General features: G+C 36.3%; 4 protein-coding genes across 6 annotated transcripts in view; 1 reads left to right on the top strand and 3 right to left on the bottom strand.

Annotated features, from left to right (window-relative positions):
- The window catches only part of DIP2 (disco-interacting protein 2), a 189,237-nt gene extending 179,582 nt beyond the window's left edge, over positions 1-9,655 (bottom strand). For all 3 annotated transcript variants that reach the window (XM_065367697.1, XM_065367698.1, XM_065367699.1), the window contains exon 1: positions 9,298-9,655. In XM_065367697.1, the coding sequence (XP_065223769.1) occupies positions 9,298-9,382 (85 nt within the window). In that variant the 5' untranslated portion in view covers positions 9,383-9,655. The remainder of the gene's footprint in view (positions 1-9,297) is intronic.
- Positions 9,656-10,078: 423 nt separating this feature from the next.
- Positions 10,079-14,304, bottom strand: Coq4 (Coenzyme Q4). The gene is made up of 6 exons (XM_065367838.1): positions 13,992-14,304; positions 13,833-13,929; positions 13,543-13,645; positions 13,329-13,458; positions 13,154-13,247; positions 10,079-10,406 (listed from the first exon to the last, which is right to left on the bottom strand). Exons 1-6 carry the CDS (start codon positions 14,212-14,214, stop codon positions 10,247-10,249), a joined length of 807 nt encoding a protein of 268 aa, XP_065223910.1. The 5' UTR covers positions 14,215-14,304; the 3' UTR covers positions 10,079-10,246.
- Positions 14,305-14,636: 332 nt separating this feature from the next.
- On the bottom strand, positions 14,637-19,840 carry mus312 (mutagen-sensitive 312). The gene is made up of 11 exons (XM_065367835.1): positions 19,534-19,840; positions 19,107-19,463; positions 18,869-19,014; positions 18,335-18,804; positions 18,071-18,266; positions 17,809-18,002; positions 17,574-17,729; positions 15,699-17,498; positions 15,417-15,610; positions 15,077-15,338; positions 14,637-15,007 (listed from the first exon to the last, which is right to left on the bottom strand). The coding sequence occupies exons 2-11, from the start codon at positions 19,124-19,126 to the stop codon at positions 14,888-14,890; spliced, it is 3,558 nt and encodes a 1,185-aa protein (XP_065223907.1). The 5' UTR covers positions 19,127-19,463; positions 19,534-19,840; the 3' UTR covers positions 14,637-14,887.
- A 296-nt stretch (positions 19,841-20,136) lies between these two features.
- On the top strand, positions 20,137-21,914 carry LOC135848061 (UBX domain-containing protein 1-like). Its single transcript, XM_065367836.1, has 7 exons — positions 20,137-20,400; positions 20,479-20,532; positions 20,602-20,751; positions 20,825-21,076; positions 21,152-21,374; positions 21,459-21,639; positions 21,716-21,914. The coding sequence occupies exons 1-7, from the start codon at positions 20,339-20,341 to the stop codon at positions 21,760-21,762; spliced, it is 969 nt and encodes a 322-aa protein (XP_065223908.1). The 5' UTR covers positions 20,137-20,338; the 3' UTR covers positions 21,763-21,914.
- The last annotated feature ends 626 nt before the right edge of the window (positions 21,915-22,540 follow it).

Below are 22,540 nucleotides of genomic sequence, written 5' to 3'. Positions count from 1 at the left end.
TTTTACAATGGAGATTTTTCGTTCGGTGATCGAATTACTGCGGTAAGAAATTATTCTGCGAGAAACATAATTACACTTGGTATAATAATATGGGAATCGATGAATCAACTAGGTTATGAAATTTGAAAAAATTTGATATGATAGAGTAAGCATTGCTCTTCTTGACTTTTCCCCAGTAATTTGAAAGTTTTTAAAAATTTGTCGCGATGTAAATTTTTTTCAATTTTTCCAAGTTTTTAGAAGCCTGCGAAGTTATTACCTTTTTTCACATCAAATTAACCAAATTTTCGTAAAAATAGAACCAATTCACCCCCTCTACAATTTCTATCAAAACTACACCTCGAAACAACCCCAAATCACTCGTAAACACGAACTAATCGTTTTCCTCTTGAAAAACCACATCAAAACATTTCCTTCTCATATAAAATTCAAGCCACACTTTCAAAAGCTCATCGTTTCTTATTTACATCGCGTTTCTCAAAAGCCCATCCACCCTGCTCGTTGCTCCTGCCAAATCCTCCTCCGACAGATTCGCCGATTCTATAAAAACACGAAAAAAAACACCTGTACCATCTTCCAATTTACACCGCGTTGCTTGTGCTCCTTATGGTGAAAATTAAAATTAGTTTATCGTGAAAATGGTGAAAAAGGATCCCCTCCTTTTCATCTGGCAAACAACCTGCTCTAATGCAGCACCGCTTGCAGCCATTTGTGAACATTTCAATCAGTCGGCAGCGTTTGGTTCGCGTTCGTATTCGCATTCCCTCGTCGAATAATTTATAACTCGGAATATAATTACGATAAACTTGGTCGTTGCGGGTTCACGTTCAGCTTTTATGGGATGTGCGGGCAAGGCTATATAGGCTGGCTTGGGCGCGTACAAAATCACACCGTAAAACTTACCCTGCGCGGTAATTAAATTTTAAAATCGAGACTCGACAAATAAGTCAATTTATCGGGCTAATTTTTTTCGCCCGTATTTTCCCCCCTCTGTATACCTTTTACCGTTACATCGGTTTATAAACACGAAGCTCGGTATATGAAACCAACCAATGGGTGAAGCCATATCGTCGGGGTGCTGTGACTTGGGGTACCAGACAGATCGCGCGATATCGATACCCGAGCTCTCTCGTAGACATTTTCATCGTGTTGTCGAGCTTGCTCCCTTTCTTGTACGTAAAAGTACACGTAGCATTTCGAGAGCAGGAAATCGAATTTCAACCAAAGATGTCATTTCCGTTCTTGAATTTCCAGCCAAATAACGCGCGTGAAAAGACACTGAGGCTGGAATAGGCAACATCTTGTGCAAAAACTATGCTTTTTCCCCTTCTCATCCCGCTGTGTACATTTTATCGCTTCTGTAATATCTTGAAAATTCCGAAAAAAATCAACGTTCAGCGATATGACAGACTATTGCTTCGTCGTCTTCGCGAATACACGAGTCGAACAAATCGATGCGATTTCTTTTCTTTCTTACATATTTTTTTTGCCTTGTATGGGGCTTCATTTGTAATGGTTTTTTCGGTCTATCTTTCTCTGTCTGTGTTTCTCCCTCCTTTAGTTAGTATATTCAGACACGTATGTGAGCATACAATACCATACGCAAGTACCTACGTACATAAATGTACACTTTTATATGAGCACTGTAATATGGTAAGAATTTATATCGCGTTAAATCCTCCTCTCCTGCCTTCTGCACCCTTTGAATGTTTTACATAAACGCAAATAATACACGAACATGGGCGAAGAATGGTTTACATACGTCGACGCGTTGAGTACCTATAACATCATGTACAATAATTTCCAACCGTGAATTCAGGACGTTAAAACTAGATAACAGGTATGTTTATGTACGGGTCTTGTTCTAATACAAACGATGAAAATCCTGTACAGCAATAATATAACCGCTATTGGACGATTAAGGGGAGAATAGCTGCATATTTCTCCATAATATCGTAAAAACTGAAAGAGTTGCGTCACCTGTGGTTCGTTTGAGGGCTCGAATCAAAAAATTAAGTCGAAATTTGAAATCAGCACCTTCGAAAACCCAACAAACCATAGGTCACACGAATTTTTCAATTTTTTCGATACTTGGGCCTCATTGTGACACCCTGAGGGCACAAATCAAAAAATTAAGTCGAAATTTGAAATCAGCACCTTTGAAAACCTAACAAACAATAGGTCACACGAATTTTTCAATTTTTTCCATATTTGGACTTTTGGAGGCTTATTGTGAGGCCCTGAGGGCTCGAATCAAAAAATTAGGGCGAAATTTGAAATCAGCGCTATCGAAAACATAACAAACGATATGTCACACGATTTCAAGATTTTTTTCAAAATTTGACCAAAAATGAGGGAAGGGGCCGCACATTGGGCCCCAAATTTTGAAAAAATTGAAAAATTCGAGTGACCTATGGTTTTCAAGGGTTTTAAAAAGGCTGATTTCGAATTTCAACTTAGTTTTTTGATATGAGCCCTCAGAGTACTACAATGAGCCTCAAAATGTCGAAAAATTGAAAAATTCGAGCGACCTATGGTTTTCTGGGGTTTTTAGAGGCGCTGATTTCGAATTTTTACTTGCTTTTTTGATACGAGCCCTAAGTGTCCCACAATAAGTGCTCAAATTTCAAAAAAACCTTAATGAGAAGAAGAATTATCCCTTCAGTATGTCTTGTTCTTCAATTTCTCCATGTATTTGTCGATTGCAATGGAGAAGGGGAAGGGTAATCTTTTTAATCAGTACTTGAGGTTAAAGTCAGACAACAAATATTGCGCATGCGCGTATTTATACCTCATTTATATCGATCTAGTCCATCCTCATCCAACTCGACAGCAAACGAATCACCATGTAAGCCTTGCTCAAACCAGTTCTGTATCTACCACAATACAACCAGGTATCCTCACACTTGAACGCTCAGTTGTGCACACGCACATCGGATCAATCTGTCAGATAGCGGCCAAAACAATCACGATAATACGGGTCGATTAAATCATCATCCAAGACCTCCTCGTTCTCTTTCAAGTAAAGTTCGGCTACTTCTACTATAAGGCAGGTAATTAGTTCGTCGACGACCATTAATTTTGGCAATGATTCGTAATTCTTGTATTTTGGCTTAAACGTAAGTATATTATAGCATCATGGTGACGCGACGTGGGTTTCCACGTTCGCACGCAGATTAAAAAGAAAAATTCTACCGCCTCCGCGTTGGGTTTTGGCCGTTCCTGCTGTATTATATCGTCGCCGTTGAGATGTTGTGGTTCGACGATTAATTAATAAGTCGCCTTATTTATTACTTAATTGGACGAGTAATCGCGGCCCGTTAGCGTAATTAACTCTGGTCGTACTTCGTACACAATGTGACTACTCTCTATATACAGTCGTTAAATGGCGGAGAGGCGAGCTTTGCATGCTGCAGCTACATATAACGTCCATAGCTATACTGAAAGAAAGACGGAGAGAGACAGAGAGCGAGCAAGGAAAAGGAGAGTGATACGAGTCAGTGTAATATGCGTATCTTCGCGTTCGTTCACAATGAGCTCGATCTTTTAATTAATTTCTTCCTCTTGTACGTGCACAACGAGTACATAAACACGAGTCTTGTGTGTCGTTTTACTCCTTCTTCTTTTTAGTCACTTTGCTCAATTTTCTCTATCAAACGATCGTAAGCGATGCTTAGATCGCATCTATCGCAGTGCAGATGAACGATACCTATTACCTATCTTTCCTTTAGAATGTGTTTTCCTATTCGAACGTTATCACGTGCTAGTGTCCGAAAATGAAGGTGGGCGTAAAAAAAATAGGATGCACAAATTTTCTAAGGATAAAAATTCAATCTTGAAGGAATTTGTAATCATTTTTCGTAATTGAATTTACTCAATAAATAAAACAAACAAGTATAAATAGGTTTAGTTAGTAATAATAAATGTTTTTGATTGCAGGAGGCTTTTTTTACAAGTCCATCAAATTATTGAATTACAAACTCAAAATTTGTATGTTGTACCTTATTGACGTTGACTTTCAAAGGTTTTTTCAAGAGTATGTCAATTATCACCAGAGCGAGTTGAAATTCCATTTTTTCCCTTCAAAATTACACGATAAGGCAAAAATTTTTAATTGGGGGGGGGGGTGGGAGGGAGGGAAGGGTAAAAATATTTAAAAGCACTGAATTCGTTGTTGTCAGGTTATTCCAAAAAATTTCTTCAGATTTCAAAAAAAATTAATTCAACTCTTGAGATTTTTAAGGAGGATGGGAGTATAAAAGGGAGAGAAGAGATTAAAATATTGACAAGAAATTTTGAATTTTTCCAGTGTACCTATTCTTGAAATTATCTCTCTTCATTTTGGGCTGTTTCGTTCAATTTTTAAAAAATGGAATTTCGCACATGGATTTGCCTTTTTTTTTCAAAAATGGGAGGGAAGAATCGAGACAAAAATGGGGAACTATACAAAAAAAACAACAAACAAAAAAAACACTAAAAATCTCAGATTTTGTATGTACTGACTTTCTCTACTCAAAAAGTTTGTAGGCTTTCATTTTCTCAATTTTTGAGGAAGTAACTCATAAAAAAAAGACGTTTTCAAACATCGCATTTAGTTTTTTCCATTTTTCGAATTTTTCATAATGAAAAAAGTAACCGAAACCTTTTTTTTTCAATTTCAGGTTTCAGATGATAAAAAAATTAACTATTGATAAAAATCAAAGGAAATTCAGGAAAAATGAAAAGAAGCTCGAAAAAGCGATAATTCAAAATCCAAAATCGAGAAAAAGGCGCGAAAATCCGATTTTTTGAAGCTGGAAGGGGGCAGAGAGGGATCGAGAAATCAAAAACCCAAAAAGCCAGGTGTCTCATAAAATTTCAAGCCAAAAAAGCACGACTTTGGAAGGATTTTTAGCAGGACAATTTTTTCAAACACTTTTCATTTTTTGTTCTGTTATTTTTTGAAAGGGAGGGGAGCAAATTTCTCAGGTCAATTTTTCACTTTTGCACAACTTTTTCAGTATAATTATTTGGTTGTTTCAAGATTTTTTTTTTATTTGGAGAAGGGGGCGTCAAGAATGATTTTACCATTTCAATTTTTCATCCGACAGGTCATTTTACACGAACCCGAACATTTTTTTTCGAAAACCGGAGAATTTGAAAATCCGCTGGAGGCTCCAGATCAATTCGAAATCATCTCTGATCGACTCGATAGGTCAAAAATAAGGTGTAAACTCTTAATTTTCAGCCCAATATGTCAATTTGATCAAATTTTGGAATAAGCCAAAAATCGAAAAATTAATTTCAGAAACTGAAATTTTTGCAAGAAGGGTTTTTTGGGATCCTCTTCCAGTTCTCCTTTGTTTGGTTCAAAACTTTTTGTGCCAGTTGGTATGATTCCTTTGACTTGTGAAAATTAATTAGGTATCTATAAATAATTGACTATTGAGGAAAAAATGTAGGCTCGAAAGAGAGAGCGGATGTCATTTTAGGGTGTCTAACAAAACTCCCAGACAAAAAATCACGACTTTTTCATGACCTATTTTTCATATTTTTACCGCATGAAAATACCCCCCTTCCCCCCACAACAATTTTGGATAACTTGAAACTGCGAGGAATTTTTTTTTGATTTGTAGGCAAGTCCGTACTTCAATTTTTTCATTTTTCTAATTTTTTTAACAATTTTTTTATTTTTGTTTTCATTTTATGGGCTGTTTAAAAAATTTTCAAGTGTGTTTCGAGCAAAATTCATGACTTTCATGACCAATAGACACCCCGTATTTGAAAAAAATGAGAAAAAAAAGACAAGAAAGAAGGGAACGCCATACATGAAATTTCCCAAAATTTCATCAAACGAAGATGGAAAGCCGAAATTTACTCTGCACTCCAATTTTAACACTCTCTGAAGACGACTTCAGGTGTTCATTTTGGAGCTTCCAGCAACTTTTTGGAAATTGCTGGAGTCTCCATCAGATTTTTGAAACTTGAAATTCCCACAACATTTTATCAAATGGAGTTAGCAAGCAGAAATTTCTTCGCAAACTAATAATTTTAATACGATATGAAGTAAACTGCGTGGTTTCAATTGGTTTTGAAGCTTCCAGCTACTTTTTGGAAATTTTCATTTTCCAAAAAACGCCATATACAACCTTTTAAAAAGTCACTGGAGGCTCCAAAACGACTTAAAATTCACCTGCAGTCGCCTTCGTAGCGTATTGAAATTAGTTTGCAGAATGAATTTCGGCTTATTCCATCTTCAAGTTTCAAAAATCTACTAGAGGTTTCAATAATTTTCAAAAAGTCGCTGGAGACTCCAAAACGACTTGAAATCCACCTGCAGTTGACTTCGTAGCGTATTGAAATTGGTTTGCAGAATGAATTTCGGCTTATTCTATTTTCTTTTGATGAAAATTTGAAAAGTTTCAAGTTTCAAAAATCTACTGGAGGCTCCAATAATTTTCAAAAAGTCGCTGGAGGCTCCAAAACGACTCAAAATCCACCTGCAGTTGACTTCGTAGCGTATTGAAATTAGTTTGCAGAATGAATTTTGGCTTTTCAACTCCATTTGATGAAATTTTGTCGGAATTTCGAGTTTCAAAAATCTGCTGGAGGCTCCATGAACTGCTCAAAACGGTTAGAAACAGTTTCCAATCGATTTGGCATGTTGAAAATAGGGTATATCCCAAATTTCAGCCCCTCTTGGTCAATTTGGTAAAATTTTGATTTTTACCTCATTTTTGGCCTAATTTGATTTTCAAAAATTTCCTAAAAATCCAAAAAGGCGCTTTAGCACTTGAAATTGTGACAGGTGATACATTTTTGCCTGCCCTTTCGATCTACCTTTGTACAGTTTTAAAATTTTCGCGCAAGTTCTATGTTGGAATGCAAAATTTGCGATTTCTGCTGACCTGTCAATCAAAATAGCCGCCATTTTGTTTTTGAGGACCAGGGCTAGAAATGTTCCTTAGGACTCCCCCTTCAAGAAAAAAGTTGTCCCATATGATCGACAGGGGGGTGCAATAGATCCTTAAGCGGGCTCCCCGGCTATCTTTCCCAAGCTGTTCCCCAGTTCTCGGAATTTCCAAGAAATCAAAAAAAAAATTGGTATTGAAGTCATCCTTCTCCTCCAACTTTTTCTTCCTCATTTCTCCTTTCATAAATCCATAATACGGGACGTGGTTTCTGAATTTATAAAATATTCCAAATTTCGAATTTGAGGCATAAGATAAGAAGAAAAAAATTCCAGTCATCACCTTTCCGATCCTAAATAAACATCATAACAACAACCATCCCTCGTATATCTCAAGCGAATTTGAATTTCAAAACCCTTTTCCAACACCTCGGATAGTCGAGCTGACCAAACCAATACCTCTCCTCACCCCCTCCCCCTCCTTAAAATTTCCACCAACTTCGAGCAAACTTCTCCCCAGCTTAAAAATTTCTCTAACTTGCGGTAATTTCAAGACGACAAAAACACTTCGACGTATTTTGCTATTCGAATTCTCGAGTAATCGTCAAACCTCGCCGAACGTTGCAGACAAAAGTAAACTTTCGTCGAGCTTTTACGAGTAGTTAAACGAGGCTATTTTGTACAAGACAATCCAGCCTTTGAATATCGTCGTCTGTCTCGACACCTAATTTCACTTTTGAATACAACGATTGCGCTCAAGTTGACGCGTTAAATTCAAATTCATTCGCAAAACGTACAAGTACCCAGTTGAATGTCGAATATGGCAATTTTGTCGCTTAGAATTTCCATACCGTTGGTTAAATTTCGCGCATAATTCGCTATAGGTTTTAATAGCACACTATTAAACAACCCAGAGGTAAAGACAAAGGCGAATGTAACCCGTATAATATATGAAAACTATAGACTACAGAAAGATAAGTCTGTAACGAAAATTTGTTCATTGTACTGTGACTCTTGAGCATGTTATCTGTTACTAATCATTGCTAGGTATATTCTTCGTTCATAAAGTTATCGTATTTAATCAATATACAAGAAACACGAGCTAGGTAAGAGAAGAAATTTCATCGCGGATTTGATAACAAGTTTTTTTCATTTAAATAACGGGATAGGGTATCGCATCGCGAGGGGAAAATAGCGTAAAACGATAGTCGAATTTTAATTTCGACTCGACTTCAGCTTTGGCCTATCTTGAAAAAAACAATACCCAGTACAGGAAACACCGCTGACGACGTGTTTTTTTATCAATGAACAACACGACCGACTGCGACTCGATCACCTGACGTAAGACTGCTGTTGAGGGCAAGCTGTGGTAAAAACCACTAGCTGTACAGTGTACATGGTGCATTGTGGATCCGTACCATCGTTTTTGTAACGATGAGCTCACCTGATATTCTCGAGTCAACGATTCCAGTCTTCTGAGAAGAAAATTAGCACGGGCGAAAAAATTCGACGTCTTTAATAATAGAACGAATGAGATTTGGGCGAATTTCCAGCAAATGTTTGCAAAGATATCTTCTTTTCACGTACAAGAGTACTGATGAGACGATTCCATGAAGCAGGCCAGGGTTAAATGGAAATTATATGAGACGATTAGTTTCTGCGGAAATTATCACAATGCAGCATATCGTAGATTATTTTTTCTTCTATACATGGAACCGGTGTGATATAAGTGTATCGTTGCGAGTGAGAATATAATAGCGAACGGTAGTTAGTCTCATATGGGAGACTCGATGAATAGCTGATATAGGTCGCGTGTGAGAGATTCAATCAATCTCCAGACACACACGATTTGCTTGATAGAATGGAATGCGTCATTTAAGAGTATAGAAAATTAACGTGTCACAATATCCAATCCATTCTCCACTAGTAGGGGTTCTCAAGATTAGAATATTTTGCGATACAATGACGACGACGATACGATCACGAAGAGAAATTCGCAAGACGTTAGCTATATGTAAACAAATACACCTTTGAAACCAGATTGTTTATGTTGGCAGTAAAAAAACACTTGTTAAGATTCTATTTACCGACACGTTCGGATTGATGGTTTACGTAGTTTATTCGTTGTCGGTTGTGAAAAATCATCGTCGCCGATTCCCAGTTGATTATTTACCAAACACCAATAAATCGTCGCTGGTTTGGCTCGCGAGACCGGTTCCATTCGACTAGAACTAATTGCTAATAATAATTCTGTTGAGAGTTGGCGAGAGAGAGAATTTAACATCTCGTTGGTTTTCATTAAGGTCTATATCAATTGTTAGGTTTATTAATTAAGAGAGCAGAGAGCTTATACAGGGTACACTGTAGTGGTAGACTATACGGTTACGAATATTACAAGTTTTCATTACCTTCAGATAGTTCCAAATCTAGCTCAGCTAGCTTCTCCCGAACATCCTCCGGTAGTTTTGACAGATCGATTTTACTCTCGGCCATAATTAATTGATGAAAATACAGCTCGAATTGAACACAAACATTAGCACTCAGATGATACTACGACCGCTCAACATCACACAAATTTTTACATCTAACGAACCGCCGATCAAAACCGCGAAAATAATATCGACATTGTAACGAACGGCACAACCGATGTAGATATGAAATTAATAAACTTATTTATTTTTCACTCAATTAAATAAATGTAATTCACTCACATTAAATTAAAAAAACGCGAAACAAGATCCCAACTCTTCCCACTTGAAACAACAAAAGCAATATGAACGTAAACATACAAACATTTCTTAGCATGTTCAAAATCACAGATGAAAAATAACAGAAGGGAAGCTAAATAACGCCGGATAACGCTACGTAACTAAACGTAATTCTTACGTTTTTATTTGTGGCGATCGATTTTTCCTTTCCTTTTTTCGTTTTTTTGAGAATTTTGTGAATTATTTTTGGAAAATTTCGAACGATTACTTCAGATTTTCATTTTTCAAGACTGTAAAATGGTTTTAGTTTTAGAGTTCTTGAATTTCAACATCTGAACATTTTCAATTTTCAAACTCAAACATTTTGAGGTTCAGATTCACGATAATGAAGATTATGAAGTGATTGATCATTTCGGCGATTCCTCAAACCTCAAAGTAAATTCAAAAATGTTCACGAGGTAAATATCAATCATTCCGGTGATATAATTAAACACAGTATATTTCTTATATTTTCACATCAAATTTCAATAAAATCAGAGCAACACTAACAATAAAACATACAGAAATACTCCAAAATATTCAATTGAACAGAAAACAGAATACTTTAGCCTACTTCTCTCAATTTCTGATACAATCTCCAAAATTAAGATTACTTTGGCAAAACTAAAGGCTCAATATTCAACTCTTTCAACAGACTTTCCATCGACTGATCCCATCTCTGTTCGTAATAAACATTCATGAAAAATTTACTATTCATTCCGGTTTTTATAGCCCATGGAAGGTAATAATTGACATATTTCATTCGTTGCCTGTAACAAATTCATCTTATTAGTTGTTGAAACGAAACGAATAAATTCGTAATAAGGTAAAGTGCCCAATGTGACGAGCTGACGACCTAACCTAAGGCCTAAAGTGGCCACATTAGCGTTCGACTGGAAAAATTAAGAGCAAAGTAGGGATTTCGATAAGTTTGATGATTTGTCAAGAAAGGGTTAGGGGTTAGAGTGCATTTTTCTATCTATGACGAATTTTTAAAAATCAAATCTGGGCCAAGCTGAAGTTTGGTATTTAGGTAATAGGTACCTTAGTTCTTACAAGGGAACCTCTTGAGGTGTCACACTCTGATTTGAACCGGGTCGCGATTTTTGGAAAGAGCATAATCTAAAACCCCCAAAACCAAATTTTCAGCTGCCCAAGTTCATTTTTCGATTTTTGGCGAATTTTTGAAAATTCAAAATTGACTGTTTTTGGTGATTTGTGCTTTTTTTTTAAAAGTACGAACTTGATCAATAAAAATGGTCAAAATAAGTCCCAAAATTAATATTAATTACCCAAATCAAAAGTTTACAATTTCCAGCCATTCTGGAGCCTCCATCGCGATTTTTCAATTTCTCCAGAATTTTGAATTTGCTCCAGAAGGCCCGAATATGAAGTTGGGCAGCTAAAAATCGAGTTGTATATTACACTCGACCTGTTAAACGAGTTTATCCACAATTGAGCCGATTTTGAGAGTGACGCCTCAAAAGTGGCGTTTTGACCAGCTTTTTTCAAAATTAAAAAATCCAAAAAAGTCAAAAGATAATGTTTGTGTTAAATTTTTGAAATTTCTGCAAATCGCTGTATTTCTTCAAGAACTAACCCCAAGAGCGCAAATTCTATCATTTCCAGCCGTTTTGGAGCGAGAGTGACACCTCAAAAAACCACTCTTGAGGTGTCACTCTCAAAATCGGCTCAAATGTGGATAAACTCGTTAAACAGGTCGAGTTTAATATACAACTCGATTTTTAACTGCCCAACTTCATATTAACGCCTTCTACAGCAAATTCGGAATTCTGGAGAAGTTGAAAATCGCGCTGGAGGCTCCAGAATGGCTGGAAATTGTGAAATTTGGATTTGGGGGGTTAGTTTTGGACAAACTACAGCGATTCGAGTGAATTTCAAAAATTTCCACACAAACGGGAAGCTTTTGATTTTTTGGATTTTTTAATTTTGAAAAAAGCTGGTCAAAAAACAACTCTTGAGGTGTCACTCCTAAAATTGGCTCAAATGTGGATAAACTCGTTAAACAGGTCGAGTTTAATATACAACTCGATTTTAAGCTACCCAACTTCATATTCACGCCTTCTGGAGCAAATTCAAAATTCTGGAGAAATTGAAAATCGCGCTGGAGGCTCCAGAATGGCTGGAAATTGTGAAATTTGGATTTGGGGGGTTAGTTTTGGACAAAATACAGCGATTCGAGTGAATTTCGAAAATTTCCTCACAAACGGTTATCTTTTGATTTTTTGGATTTTTTAATTTTGAAAAAAGCTGGTCAAAACGCCACTTTTGAGGTGTCATTCTCAAAATCGGCTCAAATGTGGATGAACTCGTTTAACAGGTCGAGTGTAATAATATACAACTCGATTTTTAGCTGCACAACTTCATATTCGCGCCTTCTGGAGCAAATTCAAAATTCTGGAGAAATTGAAAAATCGCGCTGGAGGCTCCAGAATGGCTGGAAACGGTAAAATATGGATTTAGATAATTAATATTAGTTTTGGGGCTTATTTTGACCATTTTTACTGATCAAGTACGTACTTTTTTTAAAAAAGCACAAATCGCCAAAAACAGTCAATTTTGAATTTTCTAAAATTCGCCAAAAATCGAAAAATGGACTTGGGCAGCTAAAAATTTGGTTTTGGGAGTTTTTAACTATGCTCTTTCCAGAAATCGTGGTCCCGTTCAAATCGGAGTGTGACACCTCAAGTAGGTTCCCTTGTTAGCTTTGACTCTCTGGATGGGATGGAAACATGTTTCAACCGTTTTGAGCAAGTAATGAAATCTTCAAAAAAATTTTTAATGGTGAAATTTCCGTAAAATTTTACTGAAGAAAGTTGCCAAGCTAAAATTTACGAGTCAACTAGAAATTGTTCGAAGCCTCCGTCACTTTTTTGGAAATTTTAGTTCCCCAAAAAACGTTATAAAATCTGTCGAAAAAATGAACTTACAACATCTATGAACGTGTGCAATGCATTTTGTTCTTTATTTTTCAAGTGGCTAAGTTTGAGTAGCCTGATTTTGGTTGGCCACACTTGGATTTTTACAATTTTCAAGGGGTTCACTTGTGGGAAAAAAATTGTAAATTTTCAAAAAGAAATTTCGCACGCAAATTTGATCAATGTAGTGAAAATAAGGTACCTATTCAAAAGATGCGAAATCTCTGCTTTCGATTGGTATGATTTTAAGGCCAGTACGTGTGATCTGTGGCTTGCCTGGTTACATTTATCGAAGAAAAAAAAACACCCTTAACCCTCAAACGACAATATTGATGTAAAAAAATACATCAAAATGTTAATTTTTTTCAAAATTTGATGTAAGTATATTTTTTTTACATCAATGCTGGAAAAAAATTTCTACAATATCGTAGTTGTGATGTAATTTTTTACATCATGTTGTGGAAAATTTTTTCTTTTCAGCGTGATGTAAAAAATTACATCAAGTTGTGGTTAAGGACATTGCTTATGCAGGGTTGGTGACCATATTTGAGCACTTTACCTAATGAATATTCAATTACTTGGGCGCTAATCTCACTGCACCAAATACTCCTCCAAAAACACACAGTGGTAACCTCGTTTGAAAAGCTTCGACCCATTTTACGGTAACTTCACCTACAACAGCACAGAGATTGATATCACGATGATTAATTGATTTCTACCTTATCGTGTAATGAACTCTATGAATGACCTTACCTAACATATTCGTTGGCATATCGAGAACAGTATGAACTAAATCGTGAACTTCTCTGTATCTCTGAATCACGTACGCTAATTCAACGTCATCGATGAATTTAACGATATCTCTCGAATCAGGAGTAACTTTCTGCGAAAGGAAATACAATAATATGAGATACCAAAACCAATCATAATATTACTATTGTCAATTATTACGAATAACAAAGCTTACATTTTTTTCTAAGAATCGTACATATGCTCTGCCAAGCGTATTATCTGGTAACGATTTCAACGCTTCTAGATCAATAGTCGACGAATTAATCACAGGTTTTTCTCTAGAATAAAAATGGAAATAAAACATACGTTGATGTACTTATTTATAGCTTTCAGATTTTCACAAATCTGATTCGGATCGAAAAGTTGGAGCGTGGGATACATCAAGCTTTGAAATTACTTGAAACCTTTCGGTAAAAGAACACTTGTTCTGAGGCTAAGAAAGTGAGAGTTCCTATGAATATTCACCTTAGAATTCTGGACCCTTCTTCATCCTTTGACATTTGACTATGCATATAGTTGATGGCAGCTGCACCGGTTGTCTCTCCCATAATAGCAATCATATCTGAATCAAAATCATCCTTGAAAATTACTCGTAAAGAAAAAATAAACAAGTGATGAGTTTACCTGCTCTGGAAGGATCTATCAAAGACATGATCGAAGAGCCTGCTCCCAACAGAACACGTTGGAAAGGAGAAATTCGAATGTGAGATGTTTTAAATTTATCGGTGAAGTCAAAGGTAACATTGGGATTTGGTGTTTCTGAGCTGAAGTTTCTAATATTTTGACAGATTTGGGTACACCAGGTACATCTAGATATAGTCCTTATCTTTGAAACGTTTTTAAACATTTCTGAAATTCGGAAATTCACATTTCTTCACAAATTCAGAACTAAGAAATTGAATTTAGTTCAAGAAAAAAAATTATTCTTATCAGCGAGGAAAAAGAGTGATAAGTAGATGTAAATAAACATCGAGCAACTAAAGACCATTTTCGGAGTAAAAAACCGACTGGAGCTCTTGGAACTTTCCGGCGTCTCCGACATACAGCTTTTGCTAATTTGATTTTATAATTCAAAATCAGCGAATTTTAATATTAACAGATGAGACACCGAGCTTTTCATCAAAAGTTCTTCTACCTTTCACATTAGAAGATCTCGTAAATAGACCTGAACTCGTCATATCTTCATGGTCATGAGCTTTGCTCTTCGGAGTTCCAAAATGTCTTTCTTTACTGCCACTTGCAACAAAAAATGCACACATTAGTTGCAGCTTTGGAGAAAAAAACATAATGGTAGTTTTTATTAAAAGAACTTGGTATTTACGGGTACATTTCTAAAAATACAAAATAAATAATACCCGTCGACCGTCGGTCGACGATAATACCTCAAATTTGAAGAAAAAAAAGGTATACAAATGAAAAAACGAACGAAATATAAAAACTTCACAAAATATCGAGCCTACAAAAAATAACGCTATATACAAAATCACAAAATGGTTCAAGAAAACAAATATACAAATATATCAAAGATCTGCAAAATCGATGGCATCTTTATTCTTTCTCTTCTTTTTAGTTTTTTCGTCTTCAGTGGACTTTTTTTTCTTCTGCCTACCTCTTTGTTGTTGGCTACGAAACGTTATACACTGAAAAAAAAAGCGAACGATGTAATAAAATATGTCATTTTGATCCAAAGAGCTGAACCAATTACGCACCTTTTCATCTAAATAATTCATTAATTCGTTCAAGGTACATTTGACTCCGGATTCTTTCAAAGTAGATTTCAACGGTTCTAGCCAAATTGGTTCATAAAGTAGGATCTGACGTTGCAATGACTTATCACAGCGTAATAAATTAGTAAATCCGGTGTTTAAATCAACTTTGGTTTTGGTATTTCCTGGATCTTGTGTACAAATTTCAGGTGTATCTTCTACGTATGTTTCTTCCAATACACTTACACCGGAAGTATCGGTATCACTAAAGTAGAAAGAAATTATCGTTAATGGTATTTGATTTGAGAGTAGGACTACGTTCCGTTGGATGATGAAGTATTACCTAGAATCATTCGAATTGGCATCATGATTGGTATTCTTTTCAGGATCTTTGCGAGTAGCCGGATCGTTAGTTTTTTGAGGAACTTCGTCGATTTTATCTTCGAACGGGTGTAACTCTTCATATATGTATTTCAACATCATTTTAGCCTTATTTCTACTCAGTCCGGGTTTAATACCGTATTTCTCTAGTTCTTTCTGCGAAACAAAACAGACATTAAACGATTCATTTTGAATAAACAAAAATACCATTTCACGCAGGAAAAAAGTAAGCTCATAGTCATACCTTTAATTCTTCGTTCTTCATAGCGCTGTAATCTGCCATAGGAGTGACATTATTCCACGAACATTTATTCGCAGGAGTTATCGAATTTTCTGATCTCGATCGACGTTGAAATTTTCTAACGCTATCGGGAGTCGAACTCGCCGGCGGTTTTTGCGAAGCTACAGCGAAAGCAGCAGTTTCAATCTTACTCAAGATATCTTCCGAAACGGTGAACGAAGAACCAAAGAGGGAATCTGTGATGGATTTTCTCACAGGGGTTTTTGATTGACAAGGCGACGAAAGTGCCACAAGAGGAGAATCAAAAAGCGAATCTGTGGCGAATTTTATAGCAGGTGATTTTGATTTACGAGGCGATGAGAGTCCTAGTCCACGCCCAGATACATGAGAAGAGTTGTGAACCGGTTCGGGAAAATAATCGTAATCACAAGGCATACTGTTGAAATCTTCGAAGCCTTCCCAAACAGGATTTATATCTTGGCAAGGTTCATCGTTTAAAACATGCGATACCTTGCTGGTAGTCGAGGATTCGGATTCTCTACGAGGTATTTCATCAATACCGGAGATGTTGTGCGTGGATTGTGAATTCGACGACGGCGGATCTTTGTGTTCGATACTCGATATGCTATTATTAAGATCAGAGTGATTAGAGTGATCACTGGTGGCTTTCTTGGCTTTATAAAGAGACTCGTCAGAATCACTAATTTCCGAAGCATCACTTAACGAGCAAACTTGACTGAGAGGTAACTTCCTGGGTGTTCTGCGTTTTTTCTTCTCAGAAGAGGTTTTGGTTTTTTTCACTCGACTTTTTTCCAAAGGGGAGAATGATTTGCGTTTCTCGACGATTTTCTTATCACTGTTGAATTCTTCGGTTAGATCGACTTCAGAAATTATCGATTCGTTTAAATTAGTATCTGGTTTCTTGGGTGAAGAAGGTGATCGAACTGGACTACATAATCGAGACAGAACTTCCTCAATAAATAATTGACTCTGCGACTTGCGTGCTTCACTCGTTTCTTCTGCTGCCGTATCTGAATCGTCTTCGAAGAGTTCCGGTGATCGTATATTCTGCGTTTTCATTGATTCTAACATTATTTGTAAATTTTTCTCGCCTTCGGTTACTTCGGCAGCGATATTTTTAGGAGACGAATCATCATCTGAAATAATTTCAGATTCTTCTACGAGATCCGTTTTATGAGGCGTTGCAGAATCGTTCTTAACTGGGGATGCAGATTTATATGATAACATAGTCAGCTCCACTACAGGTACTTTATGATTCTTTGAAGGTGAAGATGACTCGTCTTCGTCACAAGAAAACATTTGAGCTTCTTCCGAACTATTCAACGCATCGATTACATCTTTAAAGGAGTATCTATCACTCAAAGCTCTAAGATCTTTCTTGTCAGGATCAGCTAGTTTGGTTAAATCGGGAAGACTTCCGGCATAAATATACTCCAATAAGGACATAACAGCTTCGAAACTGTACTCCATCCACATCAAGATTTCGTTACGTTTATTATTCTCTATTTCTTCGATCGTTTCAGTCAGAATAGAACGACATCTGGCGTAGAAGACTAATTTATGAGCGTAAATAGGTACTTCGTTTTTGACGTAGATAGTCAAATCGCTGAGGATATCTTTGTTCAACATGTATCTCCAATCTTGACGCAGTTGGGAATCTTTAATCACAGGAGTGGGCGTTCGTTTCAACTTTTTAGTTACGGTTTTTATCGTGGTTAGTGTTTCGGGAGAAGGAGGAACCCAAGACACAGGCTCGATGGTTCTTAAGATGGTTGGTTTGGGCTGAAAATGAAAAAAGATTAATGTTTTTCAAAGTTATTCAACATCAACATTTTAATTTTCGAGTAAAATACTTACTGGGCTAGGAGGTCTGCAGGGTATTTGAGAGACATGTCGCAAATTCGCACCGGTGTCGACTTCACAAGGGGTGATGAAATTGGACAACGTCTCAACATAATACAAGTCTGTAATATTTTCTTCCATTTGATGAGACTTTTTCCAAAAGGTCGTTTCCTAGAGCAAAAAAATTGACCACTTGAAACAGGAAACACTGCGATTAACAAAATAGCAATCACGTTATTGAAAACCTTACATCGTCGAGATGTTGTTTTAAATAATTTGATTTCAGAATGAATGGTTCAGAGATGGTTTCATTAGGTATTGTTTCGGTGCATCCGTCAATCAATAAGATGGCAACTTTTTCGGTAATTATACGTTCCCTTTCTTCTTGAGTTCGAGTAAAAAGCACCGTATTTCGAGGAGCAGGATTTCTATTCCGCTTATATCCTGCGAAAGGATTTTTCAAATCAAATAATGCAACGAATAACTTGAGTGAAATATGACTGCAAGACAACCTCTAAAATTCGTATTTTCGGCCGGTTTATTAGAAGCAAATCCAAAATCTTCTAGATTTCTGTACTGCGAAAGTGTTTCCGGTTCAATTCCAGCTTGAACGAGGGCTTCTTTCTCTTGAATTACATTCATATAATCGAACTCACGTAACGAATTCGATAAGGCGATTCCGAGCTGCATGTTGGAATCCATAGGTCCCTAGAGGCAAAATGAACAAGAAAATTATCAATTTGAATTCTGACAGTAAATAAGCAATGAGTTGGTACCTTATTTTGATATTTTCTTTGCGGTCTCTCTTTAGGTGCAATCGGTAATCCTAAAGCTACACGTTCCGACGCTTGTTTATGCTGCAGTTCTAGAGCTTTTTTAAGTTGTTCCATGGTCATTTTATTAGTATAAGCACATTTTTTCAAATGACCAATGTACGCGGCTTCACCATCGTAACTATTTTTTCGAAAACAAATGGGACATCTGGTAGAAAGATTATCACGTAGAATTTCAGTAAAATCTTTCTCTTCGTAGTCAACAGTGGATTTATTCTCATCGCTGGAAGTCGCAGCTTTTCTTGAAAAATCGGAAAATAGCTCGTCAACGCTGTCGTCTGATTTCGACGCACTGTCTTCTTTCGAAGTTTCAGTTTTAATTTTGAAATCCGAAAATAATTCATCGAACGCATCATCCGATTTGGATTTGTCTTCTTTAAACTGACTTTGTGTTTGGTGTTTTTTATCCTTAACTGTAAAAATACTTCCATCAAGACTGGTTACTTTTCAACGAAAAATGAAATAACTGATTCGTACCTGCGTTGAATTTGAAAACATCAATGAAACTTTCATTCTGATTTTCACTCGTGTTCGAAGTACTAGCGGTATTTTGATCTTTCTTCGATAGCATTTCTTTCAAAGTAACTGTTTTAGAATCAGTCTTAGATTTACTCTTGAGATTTCTGCAAAAATAACAACGCGAATAAGACGATTTCAAACGGAATAATTTTTATTCATTTTAACAATTAGAACATAAGACTAGGTAACACTATACCTTTTTGAAATCGCGTTCATATTTCGGCGTAAAATTAATAAAGCTGATATACAAGTACAGCTGTTCTCACTATACCAAAACAAATTAAGTTCTTAACAATAAAAACGCCATTATCACTGATCACTATTTTGATACTATGAAAAGTTGATACGAAGTTATTTCAGATCGATATCCAGCGTATTTTCTGCTGCGTAATCCAGACTTTCGGTACGGCGTTCGAATTCCCTCACGGGACCATCTCGAATATTAGGTATCGGACTGAAGTTACTCATCAACGTTCTTCGATTTTTAGCAAATTCCGATGCGTTGTAGTAACCAGCTGCGATTTTTCTGTAGAATCGTTCTTTACTAATTTGCCTGAAAGGAATGACAGACAGTTAATACACTAAAATTTGGCGATAATTCAAAGTAAGTTCTCTATACTTACGCAAAAAGAAGCTGCACAGCGGCGCAAGCACCGACAAAACAGATGGCAAATTTGTACGAAAATTTATAAGCTGGGGTACCTCTTGCTTGACGAGGCTTTTGAACCGGCTCTTCTTCCATTTATATACCAAGAACACCAACAGGGACTTGGATGTATTTAAAAAAGCATCACGCGCCAACAGAATTTAAAAAGCTTATCACCGCAAAAGACTAGAGCCTTACAACAGACGAAACCGACGAAAGTTTAAAAGTTCAGTCGACCTCGTTCAAACTTTCAGAGATAAGAAAAGCAAAAAGCAAAACACTGTACACACAGACCTACAAAGACAGGCTTGTGCAGAATCGAAAACGTTTACAAAATCAGAAGTAATTATTTTTCAATTTTTTCCATTTTTTCTGAAAAATATGCAATTTGAATAATTTTATGAACTGGTAATTTAAATTTTTTCACTGAAATTGAATTTATTTTTCGAATTAAAACAAGTTTAATTGCTAAAAAAAAGTTTCAACTTCAAATTATTTTTGACAAAATCCACAATCCAAAGCTGAATGCCAAAAAACAAAGTTGAAGACAACTTGTGACGTCACATCAAGTTTTCGGAAAATTTTTCAATTCCGCTAATCATTTTTCTCAAATTTGTGAAAAATAGAGCGAATTTTCCCAAGTTTTCGAGTTTTTTTTTCGATTAATGATGCGAATAAGTGATTAAGCAATAGTTACTTTGTATTTAGAGATATTATATACTATTCCAGTAGATTTACCGCTGATATTTCCCGATTTCACGTAGGATCTCTCAACTGATATCATGTCTGCCGGTACTGATTTCGTTGCCATGTTGATGGAAATGGGATTCAGCAAGGAGAAAGCGTATGTTCATAGAGTTTAAATCGAATCTATAACTGATCAGTGTATTTTTCTATAATCTACATTGTTTGTTTCTTACAGCGAAAAAGGATTATCCATGACCGGTAATGTAGGTGTGGAAGCTGCCATGGAATGGTGAGTATTTCGATAAACATTATTCAAAATTCTAACTCGTAATTCTTACGTATTCGTGTACTACTTCAGGATATTCAACCACGCGGATGAATTCGAACCAGGTTCTTCTAAAAGTACTTCGGAACCTCCAGCTGCCTCTACAAGCGATTCAGCTCCACCTCCTACTGATAAAGATGCTGATGCAGAGGCAGAGGTGGCCAAATCAATTAAATGCGAAGAGTACGTATTTATAACGTTTTTCAACTCAATTCTCGTATCGATTACATTATTCATGCTTTTGAATTTGTCGCAGTTGTAATAAATTATTCAAAACCCAACTCGAAGTAGAATATCATGCTACTAAATCTGGACATAGTAACTTTTCCGAATCCACTGAAGAGAAAAAACCTCTAACCGAAGAAGAAAGACGAGAACAGCTGAGGAAAATAGAAGAAAAATTGAAGCTTAAACGTAAAGAACGAGAAGAAAAAGAGAAACAAGAAGCTTTGGATAAGGAGAAACGAAGGATACAGTCTGGCAAAGAAATGACCGAAGCTAAAAAGAAGTAAATATCTATCAACTTATTGTGTTTAGGAAACCGCATAATAGCATCTGTTTTATAATCTTTTGTGATTTACAGGATGGAAGAACAAGAAATGAAAAAAATAGTAGAACTGCGTAAAAGAGAAAAAGAAGAAGAAAGACAAGCTCGATTACGAGTAAAACAACTGATCGAAGCTGATAAATTAGCACGTAAAGGAATCACACCGGATAACGTAGCCAGTACAGTAGTAGCTGCTCCTGAGGTCAAAGCACCTGTAGTTAGTGCCCCTCCAAAAGATTATTCACAGACTAGAATTCAAGTAATATCTATTCATCATTTAGGAGACAGAATTGTGTTCTTTTCTTGTCGTATTTTGTTTCATAAGGAAATTTTCATTTTATAGATAAGACTTACAAATGGAAGTACGCTTACCGAAACTTTTAACGTTAAGGAACAATTAGCTGCTGTCAGGTTATACGTTGAAATGAATAGAACAGACGAGAAAGGGCCTTTTTCACTTATGACTAATTTCCCCAAGAAGATATTCACCGAAGACGAATATGGTCAAAGACTCGAAGATTTAAGTGAGTATGGAATGTTTTGACGAATTATTTCAATTGACGTAGGTATCTAATAATGTGATTCATTTTCTCGTTTCAGAACTCGTGCCTAGTGCTGTGTTGATTGTTACGAAGAGCAAAGCATAAATATTTTTTACCGCTTTTTTTTTAATGAACGTGCAAAATTGTACTTCAGATCTTTTTACGTGATTTGATTTTTAAAGATCATGTATTATTCTGTATCTATATTCCATGATGTACCACTGGGTGTGTAATATATAACTAACCGTAATTTACAATTCGTTGTTGTGTTTGTTAGTGGATGAAAGCTCCATAGGATTGTGTTATTCAAGACTCATGTTGGGTGTTTCGTTGGTAGAATAATTCAAGTAGTTGCGTCGGTATTTGAAGAGTTAATTGCTGAAATCATTATCAAAATACGTTCGAAAATTATTAAGGTAAAACTTGCTACGATAGTTCCAGTTGGTCTTTGTTGATGCCTATGGCAGTGTTGATGAGTGCTCCTTTTCTGGATCTTGAGAAATGAAGACAACTGATGCTGAATTTACAAATTATGTAAAGTTATGAACGTATTACTACTGCCTACTGGTACTACGATTAAAATATCTTTGCTTCATCATTCGTTGTGAACTTATTCGAAATCTGGCCTCTGGGGCCCCAGGCCTAGAAAGTGGTGAAAATGAGAAAGGTTTCGAGTTTGACGACGGATTCGGAGTTTCGGACGCCGGAGGCCACGAGGCCGGATTCTGCACATTTGGTTTGCACATCATGACGAATATTTACCGTATTTACAAAGTAATACGAATTACAATGTTACTTTCATGTCGTTGAATTGTACTTCGATCTGCACATAAGTGTGAACTTTGACCGATAAGACCATTCCCCTTTCGTCTCCTTCCACGAT

The sequence above is a fragment of the Planococcus citri genome, chromosome 5, assembly GCF_950023065.1.
Source record: "Planococcus citri chromosome 5, ihPlaCitr1.1, whole genome shotgun sequence".
Classification (NCBI taxonomy): Eukaryota; Metazoa; Arthropoda; class Insecta; order Hemiptera; family Pseudococcidae; genus Planococcus; species Planococcus citri.
The sequence above is the reverse complement of the archived record's forward strand: the minus strand, read 5'-3'. Positions and strand labels throughout refer to the sequence as shown.